Source organism: Eriocheir sinensis, chromosome 7 (assembly GCF_024679095.1).
Source record: "Eriocheir sinensis breed Jianghai 21 chromosome 7, ASM2467909v1, whole genome shotgun sequence".
NCBI lineage: Eukaryota > Metazoa > Arthropoda > Malacostraca > Decapoda > Varunidae > Eriocheir > Eriocheir sinensis.
The window spans coordinates 11,243,041-11,263,396 of record NC_066515.1 but is presented as its reverse complement, the minus strand read 5'-3'; the positions used below and the strand labels follow the sequence as shown (position 1 = coordinate 11,263,396).

Here is a 20,356-nt window from a genome sequence, read left to right as displayed (position 1 = left end):
TAAAAAATATCGAAATACACTAAACACAACGATAAAAATTGCCAAGAAATCATATTATATGAATACATTTACAAACTTTAAAAAACAATACGAAAGTAATATGGAAAGCTATTAATGATTTAAAAAACAATCACAATAGAACTTATCTAAATTACATTTCCTATAACAACAAAATATTAACAAGTCCAGATGAAATAACTGAAGCATTTAATAAATACTATGTTATCATTGCACCTCACCTAGATAGTAATATTCCACCATCTAATATTGACCCTATTAGCTTTCTCCCCAACAATTATCCAACATCTATGGCAGTTCCTCATATTGACTCCCAAGAGGTAATCGTTATAATTAACAATTTAAAAAACACAAAAGCCAGTATAGATGAAATTTCTGTATCTCTTATAAAAAAAAAAAATACCAACTAGCCATTCCTTTATCAATTCTATTTAACTAATCTATATTCTATGGTAAATTCCCACAATGTCTAAAACATGCTAATGTAATTCCAATTTATAAAAAGGGCCATAAAGATCTCTTAAGTAACTACAGACCAATTTCTCTTTTAAATGTATATTCAAAGATATTCGAAAAAATAATGAAAGCTAATCTAGTAAGTTTCCTAGAGAATAAGTCAGTTATAACTCCAAATCAATACGTTTTCAGACAAGGATTAAGTACATTTAATGCTTTAAGTAATTTCAGTGAAAAAATCTACTCTACACTAGATTAAAAAAAATCTCTATTAAGTATCTATATAGATTTTCAAAATGCATTTGACACTGTTCGACAAGACATTTTATTGAAAAAATTATGTCATTACGGCATTAGAGGGATCATACATGACTGGTTCAGAGACTACTTGATAAACAGAACTCAATCCACTAAATTGCTCGACCACTCCTCCACATCACGGCTTATTAAATATGGAATACCACAGGGAAGTGTTCTAGGTCCAATTCTATTTTCAATTTACATTAATGACCTACCACATATATTCAAAAATTGTAAAACTATATTATTTGCCGATGACTCAACTCTATATATAACTGGTACAGACCCAACTGCCATGGTACATAAACCCGATACGGAAATGGATATCTTCTATAAATGGTGTGCGAGCAATAGATTAACAGTAAATCAAAATAAAACTTATTATATGCTATTCACCAACAAACATACACAATCTCTACCTCCATTATTTTACAATTACAGTATAATAAAAAGAACAACCCAGTAGACATTATTAGGGATCACTTTGATGACTCACTAACATTCAAACCTCATATATCAAATATGTGCCTTAAACTATCTAGAATAGTTGCCCTACTCTAGAAAATTAAAGATCACATGCCTCGTTATGTTTTGAAAATCATATATGATGCTCATGTCTTACCAATTCTAAGTTATTGCATACCCATTTGTTGTAATACTTACCCAACCCATCTGTTACCCCTTTTCCGATTACAAAAGAAAATAATAAGAATTATTACAAACAGCGAATATTACGCACACTCAACCACTCTTTAAGGAAACAAATACTTTAACACTTTTCAATTTAAATAAACTCCATATGGGTATTTATATGTATAAAACAAAAAAGTGAACATACTATGTTACTGCAACCTCACCATAACTATCACACTCGTACCAGCCACAATCTAAATGTACCTGCACACACCCTATCCCCATATCAACACTCCCTATCATACAATGGCCCCAAACTGTGGAACTCAATACCTCAACACATAAAACTCCTTCCAAACCTAAATTCTTTTAAAAGTCATCAAAAAAAATATACACTATCCGTACAATAAAAGCTGCATATATCTCTTATTCAATGTCATTATGTGTTATGTATGTATATAACGCATTATGTTACTATCAATTATTATTACCATTATTATTGTGATTATTATTATTATTATTATTATTATTATTATTATTATTATTATTATTATTATTATTATTATTTTTATCACTATCACTACTTGTACCATTATTATTATAACTATTATTTTCAGTTATTATGATTATTATTATTATTATTATTATTATTATTATTATTATTATTATTATTATTATTATTGCTATAATTGCTATTATTATTATTATTATTATTATTATTATTATTATTATTATCATTATTATTATTATTATTATTATTATTATTATTATTACCATTATTATTATTGTTGTCATTCTATTATTATTATTACAACTGCTGTGTATCATCATCATCATTATAATAATGATAAGTATTATTATTATTATTATTATTATTATTATTATTATTATTATTATTATTATTATTATTATTATTATTATTATTATTATTATTATTATTATTATTATTATAGTCACTGTTTTTTTTATATATAAATGGAATTATTATCATGATGTTATTAGATAATAATATAAACAGAGGTGATATATTATCATTATTACTTTTATTATTATTATTATTATTATTATTATCATTATTATCAGTATTATTATCATTATTATCATTATTATTTCATTATTATTATCATTATTGTATTTTTACTATTAATACTAGTATTGTTAGATTATTATTTTGAATACTTCGTCTAATGTTACTTAGGCCAGAAATTTAGTAGACTATACATGTCCAGAAAAAAACTAAAACCAAAAAATACATACCAATTGTTGCTCCAAAAGCTCTAGCCAAAAGCTCTAGCTTCCTATGGGCTATTTGCACAACTAATCTATGTTATATCAAACAATGTATATACAAATTGCAAGTATAATAAAATGTTTCAATTTTTTCAAATGGTTCCTAAAATACGTGTAAAATACGCAACGTAGCGTCCCAAGAGGGAGTCTCCACCAGCAGCGGGTTGCGGCTGTCACTCATTTTATGCTCGAGAAATTTTATGGTTGCCACCCGTTCTTTAAATATGGATCCATTCCGTATTGGAGAGTGAGCTGTTATATATGTATATATATATATATATATATATATATATATATATATATATATATATATATATATATATATATATATATATATATATATATATATATATATATATATATATATATATATATATATATATATATATATATATATATATATATATATATATATATATATATATATATATATATATATATATATATATATATATATATATATATATATATATATATATATATATATATATATATATATATATATATATATATATATATATATATATATATATATATATATATATATATATATATATATATATATATATATATATATATATATATATATATATATATATATATATATTATATATATATATGGCAATATATATATATATATATATATATATATATATGACAGCCGCAGCCCGCTGCTGGTGGAGACTCCCTCTTGGGACGTTACGTCGCGTATTTCACACGTATTTTAGGAAACATTTGAGAAAATTGAAACATTTTATTATTCTTGCAATTTGTATATACAGAGATGTTGGCTAACACTGCCGCCATCAAAATTTTTATTTTATTTTGCAATCACAAGCACAATAACAACTTCTGGGCATGTTTACGTTCCGCTGGCACAAACTTAGGAGCCGCACAGTACGCGCGCACTCCTTTTGCCTCGATCTCTGTTGTGTTGAATGACAAAACTCTCTCTCTCTCTCTCTCTCTCTATATATATATATATATATATATATATATATATATATATATATATATATATATATATATATATATATATATATATATATATATATATATATATATATATATATATATATATATATATATATATATATATATATATATATATATATATATATATATATATATATATATATATATATATATATATATATATATATATATATATATATATATATATATATATATATATATATATCCTTCCTTCCTGCTGGAAGTATGCCTAAAAGCTTTGAATCAATCCTTAACCTAAAGCACCTTTTCACTTCTAATCTTCTTTCTGATCGCCAGTATGGATTTCGCAAGGGGCGTTCTACTGGCGATCTTCTTGCTCTCTTAACTGACTCTTGGTCATCCTCTCTTAGCGTTTCGGTGAAACTTTCTCTGTTGCGCTAGACATTTGGAAAGCCTTCGATAGAGTCTGGCACCAGTCTTTGCTTTCTAAACTGCCCTCTTTCGGATTCTATCCCTCTCTCTGTTCCTTTATCTCCAGTTTCCTTTCTGGCCGTTCTATCTCTGCGGTGGTAGACGGTCACTGCTCTTCCCCTAAACCTATCAACAGTGGCGTTCCACAGGGCTCTGTCTCTTCCTGTTATTCATCAATGATCTTCTTTCCGTAACAAACTGTCCTGTCCACTGATACGCCGACGACTCCACTCTACATTATTCAACTTCTTTCAATAGAAGACCATCAACACAGGAAGTACACGACTCCAGACTGGAGGCTGCAGAACGCTTAACCTCAGACCTTCCTATAATTTCCGATTGGGGCAGTACGAACCTTGTGTCCTTCAATGCCTCAAAAACTCAATTTCTCCACCTATCAACTCGACACAATCTTCTAAACACCTATCCCATATTCTTCGACAACACTCAGCTGTCACCTCCTTCAACACTAAACATCCTCGGTCTATCCTTAACTCAAAATCTCAACTGGAAACTGCACATCTCCTCTCTCGCTAAATCAGCTTCCTCGAGGTTGGGCGTTCTGTATCGTCTCCGCCAGTTCTTCTCCCCCGCGCAGTTGCTATCCATATACAGGGGCCTTGTCCGTCCTCGTATGGAGTATGCATCTCACGTGTGGGACGGCTCCACCCACAAAGCTCTTCTGGACAGAGTGGAGGCTAAGGCTCTTCGTCTCATCAGCTCTCTTCCTCCTACTGATAGTCTTCTACCTCTTAAATTCCGCCGCGATGTTGCCTCTCTTTCTATCTTCTATCGATATTCCCATGCTGACTGTTCTTCTGAACTTGCTAACTGCATGCCTCCCCCCTCCCACGGCCCCGCTGCAAGAGTTAACCAGCATCTTCACTCTTTCATCCCTCACACTGGTAAACTCTGGAACAATCTTCCTTTATCTGTATTTCCTACTGCCTACGACTTGAACTCTTTCAAGAGGAGGGTATCAGGACACCTCTCCTCCCGAATTTGACCTTGCTTTTGGCCACCTCTTCTGGATCTTTTATGGGAGCAGCGATTAGCGGGCTTTTTTATTAGTTTTTTTATGTGTCACTAAGCTGCCTCCTTTGTTGTAAAAAAAAAAATATATATATATATATATATATATATATATATATATATATATATATATATATATATATATATATATATATATAAATATATACATATATATATATATATATATATATATATATATATATATATATATATATTTATATATATATATATATATATATATATATATATATATATATATACAGATATATATATATATATATATATATATATATATATATATATATATATGTATATATATATATATATATATATATATATATATATAACATATATTGGCCCTGAAAATTTGAAAAATTGCCCCGGCAGTCGTCACGACTGTCTCAAGATAAGCCAAGACTGTTGAGGACAGCCTTGACGACTGCCCCCGACCTCCCTCAGACCTCAACCGGAAGTGACGGTTGTCGTGAAAGTTTTAGCATGGAATACTTTTTTTGCGCTAACCCTCACGACTCTAGACACTCGTCACGACGTCGGCGCAGCTTTCGGCAACAGTCTCAACACCTCTTTCAAGACATACCCGACCCTTTCACATCAACACCCAAGACCTCGTGTACCCTAGATTCGTGGGTTGTCGTGGCCCAGAGTCAGCACATTGTGAACGGGGCTTAAGATACACGAGATCTTGGGTGTTGATGTGAAAGGGTCGGGTATGTCTTGAAAGAGGTCTAGAAACGGTCGCCGAATGCTGAGCGGACGTCGGGAGGGGAGCGTTAGGGTTATCGCGAAAAAGGATTCCATGCTAAACTTTCACAAGAATCGGCAGGGATCTTGACCAATCGTCATTTCCGGTTGAGGTCAGAAGGAGGTCGGGGATAGTCGTCAAGACTGTAGTCAACAGTCTTGGCTTGTCTTGAGACAGTCGTGACGACTGTCGGGGCCATTTTTTTTTATTTCGACCGTTTCCTGTCGGCACAATCGTCAGTGCCGACTACTTAAGAATAATGAGGGACTGTCGTGACGACAGTCTTCGCCTAATGAAGGACGTTCGTGACGACTGTCGGCTGAGGAATACTGGCTAACACTGCCCCCATCAGGAAATTTATAATTTCATTTTGCAATCACAAGCACAACAACAATATCTGGGCATGGTTACGTTTCACTGGTGACTGGCACAAATTTTGGAGCCGCACAGCTCTCACGTACCCCTGCTGCCTCTCTTGTGTTGAATGACACACACACACACACACACACACACACACACACACACACACACACACACACACACACACCTCGTTCCACATAATCTGCCGTCCACCATACCTGAAGCTTCAAACTTTCTGCACTTATATTTTCCCTCCGTCCTGCCTTCTACTATATTTGCTCGCTTCCCTATTTACCTCCTTTGAGTTTCCTATACAATCCATCTTCCTTCTCCTCCTACTCCTCCTTATCCCACGACCGGTCATTTCCTCCCACGCCCTCCCTTTTTGTACTGGGTATTATATATATTTCATTTTTATTATTCCTCCTCCTCCTCCTCCTCCTCCTTCTTAAACACCACATTTCGTGACATCATTGGCCCCCTTCACGAGAGAGAGAGAGAGAGAGAGAGAGAGAGAGAGAGAGAGAGAGAGAGAGCGAGAGAGAGAGAGAGAGAGAGAGGTGGGGGGGGGTAAGTATACTGAATTTTTTAGACTGATGACTTGAGATAAAGAATCTGGTAAGGAACAAAGGGAAAGAGAGGAAATGAAGAAAGGAATGAAGGAAGGAAGGAGAGATCCAGCTGAGATTGACGGCATGAGTATTAAGAAGGCTATGAACACCCCCTCATGAGAGAGAGAGAGAGAGAGAGAGAGAGAGAGAGAGAGAGAGAGAGAGAGAGAGAGAGAGAGAGAGAGAGAGAGAGTAAAAATAGACTGTTGTAGGCTATGGTAAACTACTGCAGGAAGGGAGAAGTGAAGGGAGATAGGAACACACACACACTCACTTACTTTTTTTAAAATGGCCCGGCTGTTGCACCGGTAGGCTATTTTGATGGAGCCTGCTGATCGGTCCCAGCTCGTTCGTGGTGAAGACAAGTGTTTATAGTGGCGCCATCTTGCCTGATTCATCCTACCACCCGGAACTCATCTTTTCACCACTGAAAAGAGTTTTGCCAGAGTCCTGGTTGATAGATGATCTTCAAGACAGAATGTGGATACTTTTAAGCCACCCAACAATGATTGAAAATTGACAGCTTGTAACGGCGAGCGGAACTTGAACCCGGGTCCTCCAGAACACGGCGCCCGCATCCTTACCACGCAGCCGCCGCCTCCTTTATACAGCATTATGCACATACACAAATAGCTTCAGTTCCTCCTCATTTGGTGAAACCGTCCAGGTGCGACAGGAACACTGGGCAGCGGCGTCTGACGTTTGTCTGTTCCAATGTGTGTCTGATTTCCCTTCTGCCTGTGTGTCAGTATGTTTGTGTTTTTTTTTCAGATTAGTTTGTATTAATTTGCCGCGATTGTGTTGTAGCCGTTGCTTTTGTTATAATATGAATGTGAAAGGATGTTGGTATAATTGCTGGGGAGCGCGCGACCACGCGCGCACGCACACGCGCATGTGTGTGTGTGTGTGTATGTGTGTGTGTGTGTGTGTGTGTAATTCACCACGGCGTGATCACGAGTTGGCCTCGCTTTCGCCAGAAGGTACCCCCCGACGAGAGCAAGTGCTCATTTCGTCGATCTCTGGGTACTGCCAGGACCTCGCACACCACACACCCCATCCCCGTTGCTCAAGGGGCAACAGTAACCACTCCTAGTCAATCGAGAGGATCCGGCCTGAGCGGGGCTCGAACCGCCGCCTGTTTGGCCGTTAAGCCTCGCAGCGCAGCGCAGCGCTCTACCGATTGAGCCACCCGAGCAGTGTGTGTGTATGTGTGTGTGTGTGTGTTTCAGTTATTTGTTCATGGCATTTTTTATGTTTACACTTCGGCTTTTCTTGTAAAACAATATATTATTTTGTTTACCTATAATGTTGTAACTTCGTTTTCTCGTTATTTTTTTCACTGCTTCTGCCGTCCTCCTCCTTTTCCGTATTTGCTACTCTACTCCCCCCATCTCTTCTTCCTCCTCCGCCTCCTCCTCCTCTACCTTCTCCTCCTTCTCCTATTTCTCCTCCTCCTCCTCCTCCTCCTCCTCATCATCATCATCATCATCATCATCATCATCATGATCAGTAGCAGCAGCATCTCCCTCCTCCTCCTCCTCTCCCAACTTTTTTTTGTTAGTCATCATTCATCACGCCTGCAACACCCCTAATTACTACTTTCCTTGTGTTTACCTGCCTCCAGTACGCCTCTTATGTATACACAGCCTCCTGCCCCCTATTCTCTCTCTCTCTCTCTCTCTCTCTCAAATATGAATTAATTATGAACATTATATAATTTATGTACTCTCTGTCCACCTTTCTCTCTGGACTTACATTATTCTTGATTCTCCCTGTTATCGATTCAGTCATTTCATTCCCAATTTACTCCTCTGCCCGGGTTGTTCTTTTTTTATCCTGCTTCTGTTGTTATGACTCATAGTGTTTTATTTTCCCTCCCGCCGCAGACCCGCCCGTGGCCACGATGGAGCTTGGTCGTGGCGTGTCCTCGATCGTGAAGGAGGGCGAGGACGTCTACTTTAACTGTAACGTGGATTCCAACCCGCCGACTTACAAGATCTCGTGGTTCAGGAAGGTTAGTGGCCATTTGTCTTCGATTTTTTAATTCTCCCCATGTGTTTTCTATCTATTGATTTCCGTTTTTGCTTCGAGACTGTGGTTGTGTTTACGTGTTTGCTGGTTCACTTTTTTTGTGAGTGAGTGTGTGTTTGGCAGTGTTGGAACTTCGTGACCTTCATCGGTGTTGTTTGTCTTCATGTTTGACTTCCACCTCCTGTTTCTCCTTCGCCTGTATCTCCTCTATTAGTAACTGTACGAGGCAGGTTACAAAAAAAAGTGTTATTTTTTTTTTAGTCTTCCTTCCTCTACTCTTTTCACTCTACTTCCCTCAGCCTTTTGTTTCTTTCCGGTTGTGACTGGCTGGGCTTCGACTCTCTCTGTGTCTGTGGGAGGGGTACCGTGGCGTGATAGGAGTTTCTATGCATCATTCTTTTACTTATTTTCTATATTGTTTCATTTGTATCTTTGGTCCCGAGCTGGCAAGCGTTATTGATGTGCCGGGATCGTGAGGCTTATGTGTATTGTGTGTCTCTGGGCGTGTTTCATGATTGAATATCCTCTCTTTACCTGTCTAGCCTAAAGAGGCCTGTCTTCGTCTCTCTCTCTCTCAGATGTTAGACTCAATAATCGCATTAGTAAATTTGCAGACGACACAAAGATTGGTAACTCGGTTCTCACTGACGAAGACAGGCAAAACCTCCAAGAGGATTTGCACAAAATTTCAGCTTGGTCGGATAGATGGGAGATGCCCTTTTACGTAGACAAGTGCCAGGTCCTTCCAGTTGGAACAAGAAATAAGAAGTTCGACTACGAAATGGGCGGCGTTAAATTCACAAGCATTCAATGCGTTAAGGACCCTAGGGTCAAAATCGCGTCAAACCTCAACTTTTCACATCAATGTATCGATGCAGCAAATAAAGCGAACAGAATGTTGGGCTTCATTAAAAGAAACTTTTTATTCAAGAATAAAGATGTAATACATCCGCTTTACAATAGTTTAGTCAGACCCCACTTGGAATATGCGGTACAGTTTTGGTCTTCCCACCATGCAAAGGACATTGCTAAGTTAGAAGGTGTTCAGCGTCGGGCAGCAAAAATGATCCCTTCCTTGCGCAACAAATCTTACGAAGAAAGGCTTTCCACCCTTAACATGTTCTCTCTTAAGAAGCGCCGCCTCCGAGGAAAACTGATCGAATGTTTTAAAATACTTAATGGTTTCACGAATGTAGACAGAACAAAATTGTTTATGATCGATGACACTTTGCGAACGAGGAACAATGGCATAAAATTCAAATGTAGACAAGTAAATTCAGACTGCACCAAATTTTTCTTCACCATCGTTGTAGTGCGAGAATGGAATAAACTCCCAACTTCAGTGGTCCAGTGTAACACGATTGACTCCTTTAAAAACAAGCTCGACCGACACTTCATTGAACTTAATATTAACTAGAGTAGAAATGCAACGTTTTGGAGCCATCTGATTAATGTAGAATCACTTAGGTTTAAGGACAGACCACCTAGTCTGGACCATGGGGTCTGTGTGGTCTGATTTTCTTTGTAAATCTGTGTAAATCTCTCTCTCTCTCTCTCTCTCTCTCTCTCTTGAAACGAATGTTTATTATATTAGTACATGGCAATAATTTCCTAAGCTAAAGTTCCCCCGACCGGTGGAAGTTATATATATGTTTACAATTATTCACAAGAGTTTACATTTACGCTTTTACGGTGGGTGTAGGTGTAGCCAAGGTCTAAATGAATGGAAGGTCAACTCAGGCGCAGATTAGGTGACGTCAGGTGGTCAGTAAGGGGAGGCTTCTCTCGCTCTCTCTCTCTCTCCCTGCACAAGTATAAAGGAACCTAACCTAGCTGGCAAAACCCCTTAGTCCCTCTCTCGCTCGCTCCGGTAAATTCTCTCTCTCTCTCTCTCTCTCTCTCTCTCTCTCTCTCTCTCTGTGTGAGCGTGTGTGTGTGTGTGTGTGTGTGTGTGTGTGTAATAATAAAGGTAAAAGGAAGAGGAATCATTAACAATATTTTGCATATGTGTAGTACTACTTTGTAGTTTCATATATTATGCATGTAGCATCTTAGCCAGAGATTAATAGAACCTTTATTACATACTGGAGTTCTTGGTAGTTTTCCAGTAAATCCCGTATATTTTATAGATTTATTAGTGCAGGATATAAAAGGCATAAATGTGCTTTGGAAGTATTTTATTTGCTCTTGTACTTTTCTTCAGTATGTACAAGCATTACACAAGCTATTACATAATATATACCTATATTTCTGTATCTATCTATCCATCTATCCATCTATCTGTATTTATTCATTTATCCATCTTTCTATCTATCTGTCTATATGTAGCAATGCCCCACCACACTTGCCCCATCCACCTGAGGGATGATCTTTAGCCAAGCCAGCGTCCACCCACCCCAGTGCAAATGTGGACAGAGTTACTCACAAATCGGCTCCTAAAGTGAGGTAGGAGACCCGCCTACCCGCCCGCCAGCCCACCCTCTCCGCCACACACACATACACAGGTATACACACACATACATACACACAAGTATGCACGCACACAAGTATACCAACACACACACACACACACACACACACACACACAAGTATTATACTAACACACACACACACACACACACACACACACACACACACACACACAAGTATACCGGGGCACAGAGAGAGAGAGAGAGAGAGAGAGAGAGAGAGAGAGAGAGAGAGAGAGAGAGAGAGAGAGAGAGAGAGAGAGAGAGAGAGAGAGAGAGAGAGAGAGAGAGAGAGAGAGAGAGAGAGAGAGAGAGAGAGAGAGAGAGAGACACACACACACACACACACACACACACACACACACACACACACACACACACACACATATGTAGCAAGGCAATACACCATTATTAGGAGCGAGCAAAGAGCAAGGTCAGGCCGGTCAGGCCAGGTTCCCTCACCTGTTGCGGTGTGAATGTGACTGGAGGGGTTGCCTGCTCGGTTAACTTTGTTTTATACCTTGTGCTACGTCACTTGGTCAGAGGGAGGAGCCTCGAGAGGATGCGTGGAATGGGACGAGATTTGAGCCGACCTTGAGTTGACCTCCCTTTCTTTAGGTCTTGGGTGTAGCCACCTGTGGGACGCAATTTTCATCTGCTGAGTGGACAGCAGTGAGGTTGTTCCACCACACCACCGCTGCGATGGAGAATGCACGTTGGTGCTTGCTGGAGCAGGCTCTTGCCACTTCCAGGAGGGAGGAGTTGCTCGACACCGTTCTCGTGCTGCGCTCAGACCTCCTCCAGGTAGCCCTCAGGTCCGTCAGGTGGGGCACTTGGCCCACTTGTACCTTGTGTAGCACCGTCAGGGCAGCGACTCGGCGGCGGTGCTCCAGGCTGTCCAGCAGGTTCGTGGCTGCCCCTGCCCGTCGTTCGTTTTTTTTGTTATTGTTGTTGCTGTCGCTGTCGCTCCCACTGGCTCGGTCGGTGGTGCTGGGTACCGTTGATGAAGCGTTCTGCCCTCCTCTGCACCTTGTCCAGCAGGATGAGGTGGCAGCGGGCGCTGGCCATCCAGGTGAGCAGTACATACTCCATCACTGGACGGACTTGTGCCTTGTAGAGGGTGTTCAGGGCTTCAGCGTCAAGGAGGTTCTTCATGCGGCGCAGGAGGGTCACCTTCTGGGAAGCTTTATGGGCCACCCTTCCAAGGTGACGGTCGAACCGCAGCTGAGAGTCCACCTCCACGCCTATGATGTCGACGCTGGTCTGCAGAGGGATGGTGTCGTTCCTGAGTCTCAGCCTGCCGTGGAGTTGCCTCGCGTCCTCCCGAGAGTGTGATATTACCATGGCCTGGGTTTTGTCAGGGGCAAACCTGATCTTCCATCTTTTCCCCAAGGTCATGTCTGCCAACCGTGTCTGTGGACTTGACTCCTCTCCTTCCTCCCTCCTCTCTGTTCTGTGTGTCGTGCTGCTGTCGGCGTAGGCGCTTGTTGCCTGGATGGTTGCAGGAGGTCGTTAAAGCCAGAATAGCATTGCATTACCAGGGCCACTGATCGGACGGATCCTCCACCAGGGCAGGCTCCACCAGGAAGGTAAGGTGTTTTGAGAGTAGGTGGCGGCTACGCTGCTAGCAGACGAGGTTGAGGTAGGTCCTGCCAGCCCCCGGTGATGCTGGTTGCGCCGCTCTTCGCTGTCGGTGCCAACGAGCCGAACGCCAACCGTGCGCAGGGCGATCACGAGAGAGGGAGAAGAGGGGAGCGATCGGGTCAGACGAGGACCGAGGGGAGGAGGAGGGGGGGGTGGAGTCCAGATGGAGAGGTCAAACCAAACTGCTTCGGTGATCGCAGGTGGTTTCCTCAGGGTATCATGTGAGTTGATGATCGATGATCCTCTCAAATATCTTTCGAGGAGTGCATTTGATATTGGCCTCTGGCCTGGACCTGATAAACGCCTACGGTGTGACCTGGCTTTCCAGTGTGTACGCCACACCCTGTCTCCCACCACTGTGCGCAATTCAAGACGGCAGCCATGGCACCGAGCATCGGCATCTGGCGCGGACACAATGGATGACGCTGTCTCCTGACAGCGTCCTCAGCGACTAGCACACTCTCTAGTCTTAAGGCGATGAGTTTGGGGAGGATGGGGGGCTGCCTGTCTGGTTCCTGGGTTGTCATCTTTTGACTGAAATGACAGGCCAACAGGTCAGCCTTTTCCGGCTGGTGATGGCCAGGTCTCCGTCAGGTTTCCTCAGGGGCGGGATACGTTCCTGGGGGGTAAAGCCTTGCTGTTCCTTCACCAGCCCCCACCACTGTTTCGGGTCGGTTTGATTAGAGGACAGCTTTCTCCTCCTGTCGGCATCCCACCTTACTTTTGCCCACTTTGCCGTCCTCGTCATAATTTTGCAGGCTTGTCTATGTTGGGCCTTTTTACCTGTGTGGAGTGTCTTTTGTATCGTGTCCAGGCCTTATGCTTCCTTTCTGCTGCAACACGGCACCTGTACCCGAACCAGGGCTGGTCTTTTGGGCTGGTTGCGTAGGTGCGGTGGGGGACGTGTTGCTGCTGGGCGGTGTTGAGGACAGTGGTGACGGCGGAGACGTCTTGCTGTGGGTCACCGTTTAGGACTGTGCCCCATGCAGTCGCTGCCAGGGCTTGCCTGCAGCCGTCCATTCCGCGTGGTTCCAAAGCCAGGTGACTCGCTGATGTTCCTCTTCACGGGCTGGGGCCAGGCTGATGGTGGTGAGTACGGCGTTGTGGTCGGAACTGCCCACATGGTCTAGTGGGCGGCACAGCATGCAGTCACTTGGCAGGTCTGTGAGCACAGGGTCCAGGAAGCCTCCACGCTGATGTGTCGGGAACTCGACATGGTTATGCAGTCCATGCACCGCTGTGAGCTCGGTGAAGGCCCTCGCCACCAGGTGTTGATTTAGGTCGCCAAGAAGTCCAAGAAGTCCAAGAAAGTCTCCACTGTCAACACTATATTGATGTGGTGCGTGAGAACGAAGGCGTGTGTCAGCTTCCCGATGTTGGTCTTAAAGCCTCGCACGTTGACGGACAGAATCTTGAGGCCGCTGGTCTCTCTCTCTCTCTCTCTCTCTCTCTCTCTCTCTCTCTCTCTCTCTCTTTCCTTTCCTTATTAGGCATCAGGTGTGTCTGTGTCACCTACGACCTTCACCGAGCTCATTATATTCACAACACCGACGATACCTGACCTTACTGTTCCGTCTGCTGTTTTGTATTTCATGCTCGTAAATAACCTGTTGTTACCTATATCTACCTTTTCTCTCCACGCCAGTCATGCGTCATTACATCGTATATATATATATATATATATATATATATATATATATATATATATATATATATATATATATATATATATATATATATATATATATATATATATATATATATATATATATATATATATATATATATATATATATATATATATATCTATATATATATATATATATATATATATATATATGAGAGACGGCCCCGCGTTCAGGAGTACGCGAGTTCAATACCCGCTCGATGCCACCAAGCTGGGATTTTTCAGCAGCTACCCACATGCTGTCCAGAAGATCACCTATCAACCCGGACTCTAGATTCTAGGATTAAAGATGAGCTCCGGGAGGGCAGCATGAGCCAATGCAAGATGGCGCCACTATAAACACTCGCCTGCGCCAGAACGGGCTGGGTCGACCATCAGGTCCCACCGGGAAGAAGCCTTGGATCGACCATCAGAATCTACCGGGAAAAAGCCTACCGGCGCTATAGGCCACGACGTGAAAAAAAAAAATGTCGTCCATTTTCCTCTATCACACCTTGAACATCCTGAAAAATAATATGGCTTTTGGTTCGTTTATTTTCATATTCGTGAACGGGAACTAACCTTCCTTGTCCTTCTTCATTGATCATTGTCACTGGAAACTCGTCTTCACTGTCATCTCACTTGCTCATTATTTACTTTTATGAAATGTATCAAAGCTTCATTTACTATTCCTTGGGTCTGTTCGAGCTCTTAATTGTCCAGGATTCCATAATTCTCAGACTGGAGTATGAAGCAGAAATGCTGTTACTCCATGTGTAACAACCGCTCGAATTTACTGGAAAAAGCTTCGGTCTGAGGATAGCAAATGAACTCGTCCCTTAGTCCCTCTGTGTCTGTAGAGGACAGACTAAACCGCGTTATTGATTCATACGGAGGACCATCGGGTAGACATGCTTGTAATACACTCGTCGTCGGCCCCAGGTCATTAGTCGATTTTATTTCATTCAGGCGCCGTGATCCATATACCATTTGTTTTATTTCAACTTTCCTGAACTTATATCGAGGATGAGGACTACGTAGCAAGAATAATTCAAGTAATACATTAGCCAAAAGAGTTTAGGAATCATTGTTCAAATTGATTACATGTCCTTTTATAGCTAGAACACGGTGTCACTTTATATCCTTTCTCTATATCCAGCTCTGCTTCAACGTAACTTTATCTTCTGTTGACCTTTCCTTCCGCCTCCCCAGAGCAAGGCCATCCTGCACCACCCCGCGCAAGGCATCCTGCTGAGCGGCAACAGCCTGGCCTTGCGCGGCATCACCAGGCACCAGGCGGGGCCCTACACCTGCTCCGCCTCCAACGTTGAGGGAGACGCCCACAGCCCACCGCTCACCCTCCATGTCAACTGTGAGTACTGAGAAGATGACAGAGGGTAGTAAGGAGGGAGGGTTAAGTGGTATGAGCATGGGATAGGGATGGAAGATAAAGACAAGTGTTGGAGAGATGATTATGACATGGTGTGTAGGTTAAGTTTTCACGTTGCTCTACCTTCCTCATTCCTCCCTCTCTCCCACTACATTTTTCTCCCTTTCCCACTCGCCTCTCCCTTCCTTCACGTTTTTCTGCCTTTCACGCACGCCTTTCTCCCTCGTCTCTCCTTCCCTCCCCTCACGTTTTGTTCCTAATACTCTCCCTCCTGTTTTAGTCTCCGTCAATATGGCGTCTCATGTCTGTTCACTATTCCGCTTTCTCTTTATTTTGCCACCGTGTTGTGAATGATGATGATGATATAAGATTTTCCCCTAAATAGGAGGGAGGGCCTTTGGCCTAAAGGCGGCCCTGTAAGGGGGAACGAGCAATTTAAAAATCGTGGCGGGTGTGGGGACGTCTCCGCCGCCGCCACAGACACGAGTAACAGCCGTCGAGCAGCGACGGAGGCACGGGCCCCCCGGGCAGGCGCCCAGTAGCAGCCCGTAGCTGGACATGGGCGAGCAACCGACCAGTCAACTTAACAGTAGCGGAGGAGCCCAGAGCGAGGATGGCCAAGCGGGTCAACCTCGTCGCTGTGGAAGGGCCACCCGGCCGCTTGCCCAGGGAGGTCTGGCGTGATCTAGTGTTGTGGAGTCTGGGCTCTCTCTCTCTCTCTCTCTCTCTCTCTCTCTCTCTCTCTCTCTCTCTCTCTCTCTCTCACACACACACACACACACACACCTCCGTGGCGCAACTGGTTAGAGCGCTGCGCTGCCAGGCTTCACGGTCTGACAGGGCGGCGGATCGAGCCCGCTCAGGCCGGATTATTTTCCGTTGACTAGGAGTGGTTACTGTCCCCCTTGAGTAAGGGGGATGGGGTGTGTGGTGTGTGAGGTTTTGGCAGTACCCAGAGATCGATGATAAATAGCACTTGCTCATGTCGGGAGGGTACCTGCTGATGATTGCGAGTCCAACACATGATCAGGCCGTGGTGAATTACACACACACACACACACACACACACACACACACATACCCACACAAACATATAAACACACACGGGTATGCACGCACGTAGGCACGCACGCAGGCGCACCTTCGCTCTCGAACACTGAGATACCTTCGAAACTAAATTGCTTCTTCTTGGAATTAAATTGCGTTCTGTTATTTTTCCAACTCTTGTCTGTTTAGGACCATTTTTTACTCCAACCATTTCTCGACTTTCTACTCTTGTAGCAGACGTGCGTGCACACACACACACACACACACACACACACACACACACACACACACACACACACAAGCGCCCTCCTCAATCCAACCAGATCCTTTTTTCCCCAGCGTTTCCTTTCCTCTCCCTCCCCTCTTCCTTGCCCACCCCGCCGTGTCAGGAGATGGTGCGCCCATAGCCATGTTTATCCTTCAAGAATGTTGAGACTGTCCTGCTTCTTCGATATGGGAACGGAGTCAGGGGATTCAGGTGAGGAGGAGGAGGAGGAATACATAGGAATACATAAGAAGAACAGACACCAGAAGACCTATCGGTCTATGGCGAGGGTGTCTGTTTACTACCGCTACTACTAGTAATCTACGTGTGGTAGAACAAGATAGAATAGATGAAGGCTCCTCCCCACCCACCTCTCCCTCCGGTAACGTGCCGGCAGGAAAGAGTTAGAAGAGAACACCATGTACCTTTAAGGAAGAAAGGGACATGGAAATTTTACAGTAAAGAGAGAAAGAAGAGGACATTACTACCCTTAACTTACACTACTGGTAACCTAATCTGTGGGGGGAAATGACTTCATTACATAAGAACATAAGAGCATGGAAACACAGCGAGGCTGGAAGAGGCCGAGTGGCCTACACAGGGCAGCCCCAGAATCCCCTTAATACTCACGGTGGGTGAGGTGTAGTTTCAGGGGCACAGGTGGAGGCTTAATCCTCGTTTTACCGGCGGTACTAGGCACGCACCAGTAACCTGTCACCTTACTGCACCCACACCTCACTCCACCTGTCGTGCGGAGATTAACTGTTGCTTTACTCTATTGTTAAATTACACTACTTGCAATCTAGGCTGTGGGAGAGAATAATATGGATTTAGGTTGAGGTCTTGCTGCAATCTGTCTGAAAACATGCGAAGAAGGGTCAGTATAATCTTATATCCCTGAAGTACTTATCCTTGAAGCTATTGATACTCTGTGCGCTAAATACTGACGGTGGGAGTCTATTCCAGTGATCGACGACTCTATTATTGAAAAAACTTCTGCGCACCAATGTGTTACATCGGTTTCCCTTTAACTTCATACCGTTGCTGCGAGTTATTGTGTTGGTGTCTCTCTGAAATAGACTATCTGGGTTAATGTTGTCGAATCCATTAAGGATTTTGAACACTTCAATTAAGTCCCCTCTTATCCTTCGCTTTTTTTAGGGAAAACATATCTAAACGCTTTAAACGCTCATCATATGGCAAGTTTCGGAGCGCTGGAATTTGTTTGGTTGCTCGTCGTTGTATCTTTTCTAGCAAAACTTGATCTTTGATATAGTTCGGTGACCAGAACTGAGCGGCGTATTCTAGGTGTGGTCTTACAAATGCTAAAAATAATCTCTTCATAAGTTCGGGTGATTTATAATCAAAGTTTCTTGAGATTAATCTTAACATCATATTGGCTTTTTTACTCGCTGCAGAACATTGATCACTCATTTTAAGAGTGTTACTGATAATGACACCAAGATCTTTTTCTTGTTTTACATCGCTGAGCTTGAATCTTGAATCTTATATTTAAAGTTAGGATTTTTTCACCTATGTGCATTACTTTACATTTATCTACGTTAAAACTCATTTGCCATTTTTCGCTCCAGTCGGCAAGTCTTATTAAGCCTGATTGAATATTCTTGCAACTTTGACTGTTCATTACCGTACCTCCTAATTTCGTGTCGTCGGCGAATTTGGCTACTTTTGATAGGATATCAGTTTCTAAGTCGTTCACGTAAATTATGAATAGTGTTGGCCCCAGGACCGAACCTTGGGGCACGCCACTGGTGACGGGTTGCCAATCCGATGCTTCACCATTAAGAACTACACGTTGTTCTCTGTCGGTGAGCCAGTCATAAATCCACGCATATAGATAGTCGTTAATACCGTGGGAACGCAGTTTATAAATAAGCCTAACGTGAGGAACTTTATCAAACGCTTTCTGAAAATCTAAGTAAATTACGTTATATGGGCTTCGGGCGTCCCAACATGTATAAACATCGTTGAAAAAGGTTAATAGGTTGGTAAGGCAAGACCGATTACTACGAAATCCGTGCTGACTATCAGTTATCAAATCGTTTGTTTCAAGGAAAGTGATCATTTTATCCCTGATTATTTTTTCGAATAGTTTAATTAGGACAGACGTAAGGCTGATGGGACGATAATTACTGGCATGTTTTTTATCTCCTTTTTTAAAGATCGGGGTAATATTGGCCTTTTTCCACTCGAGAGGCACACTGGCCTGTGCTAATGACTTGTTGAATATTAATGTTACGGGTAATTCTAGCTGTTGACTACATTCTCTCAACACGCGAGGAGATAAATTGTCGGGGCCCGGAGATGTATTTGGATTTATTTTCTGCAGGAACGCACGCACTTCGCTGATATCAATTTCGGTCAATGCAAGCTTATGTACTTCAGGGCCTTGAAAATTTTTCTTCGGGGCTGGAATCGATGTCATGTTCTCTTTTGTAAATACGCTACTAAAGGTTGAATTAAGGACCGACGCCATGCCTTTATCATCACTAATCGTATTGCCACTTAATAGTAGTGGGCCGACATTATTTTTAACAGTTTTTTTGTATCTTATGTAACTGAAAAATAACCTGGGATTCTTCTTAGCATCGAGTGATATTTTCATCTCATATTCGCGTTTCTGTTTTCTGATTTTCCTTTCGCACTCTCTCTTGACATTGATGTAATTAGTATGATCCTGTGAATTATGTGACAACTTATATTGCTTATACAGTTTTCTTTTTTCGACGATGATTTTTTGTAGGTAATTATTCATCCACAAAGATTTTTGATTATTAGTCCTTCGTGGCTTCAGTGGAATGAATTTATTTACACTCGCAGTGATTTGTGCAGTAAAACGATTATACATTTCTTGAACGCTGACGTTGTTGAGCAAATGCTTCCAATTTACTGAAGCCACTTCTCTTTTTAGGTCCATAAAATTTGCTTTACTA

The 20,356-nt window shown here is 41.9% G+C and overlaps 1 protein-coding gene across 1 annotated transcript in view; it reads left to right on the top strand.

Annotated features, from left to right (window-relative positions):
- LOC126992569 (hemicentin-1-like) overlaps window positions 1–20,356 on the top strand; it is a 203,252-nt gene that overhangs the window by 92,912 nt on the left and 89,984 nt on the right. Inside the window, exons 7-8 of the mRNA XM_050851383.1 lie at window positions 8,778–8,905; window positions 15,913–16,072. Of these exons, the coding sequence (XP_050707340.1) occupies window positions 8,778–8,905; window positions 15,913–16,072 (288 nt within the window). The remainder of the gene's footprint in view (window positions 1–8,777; window positions 8,906–15,912; window positions 16,073–20,356) is intronic.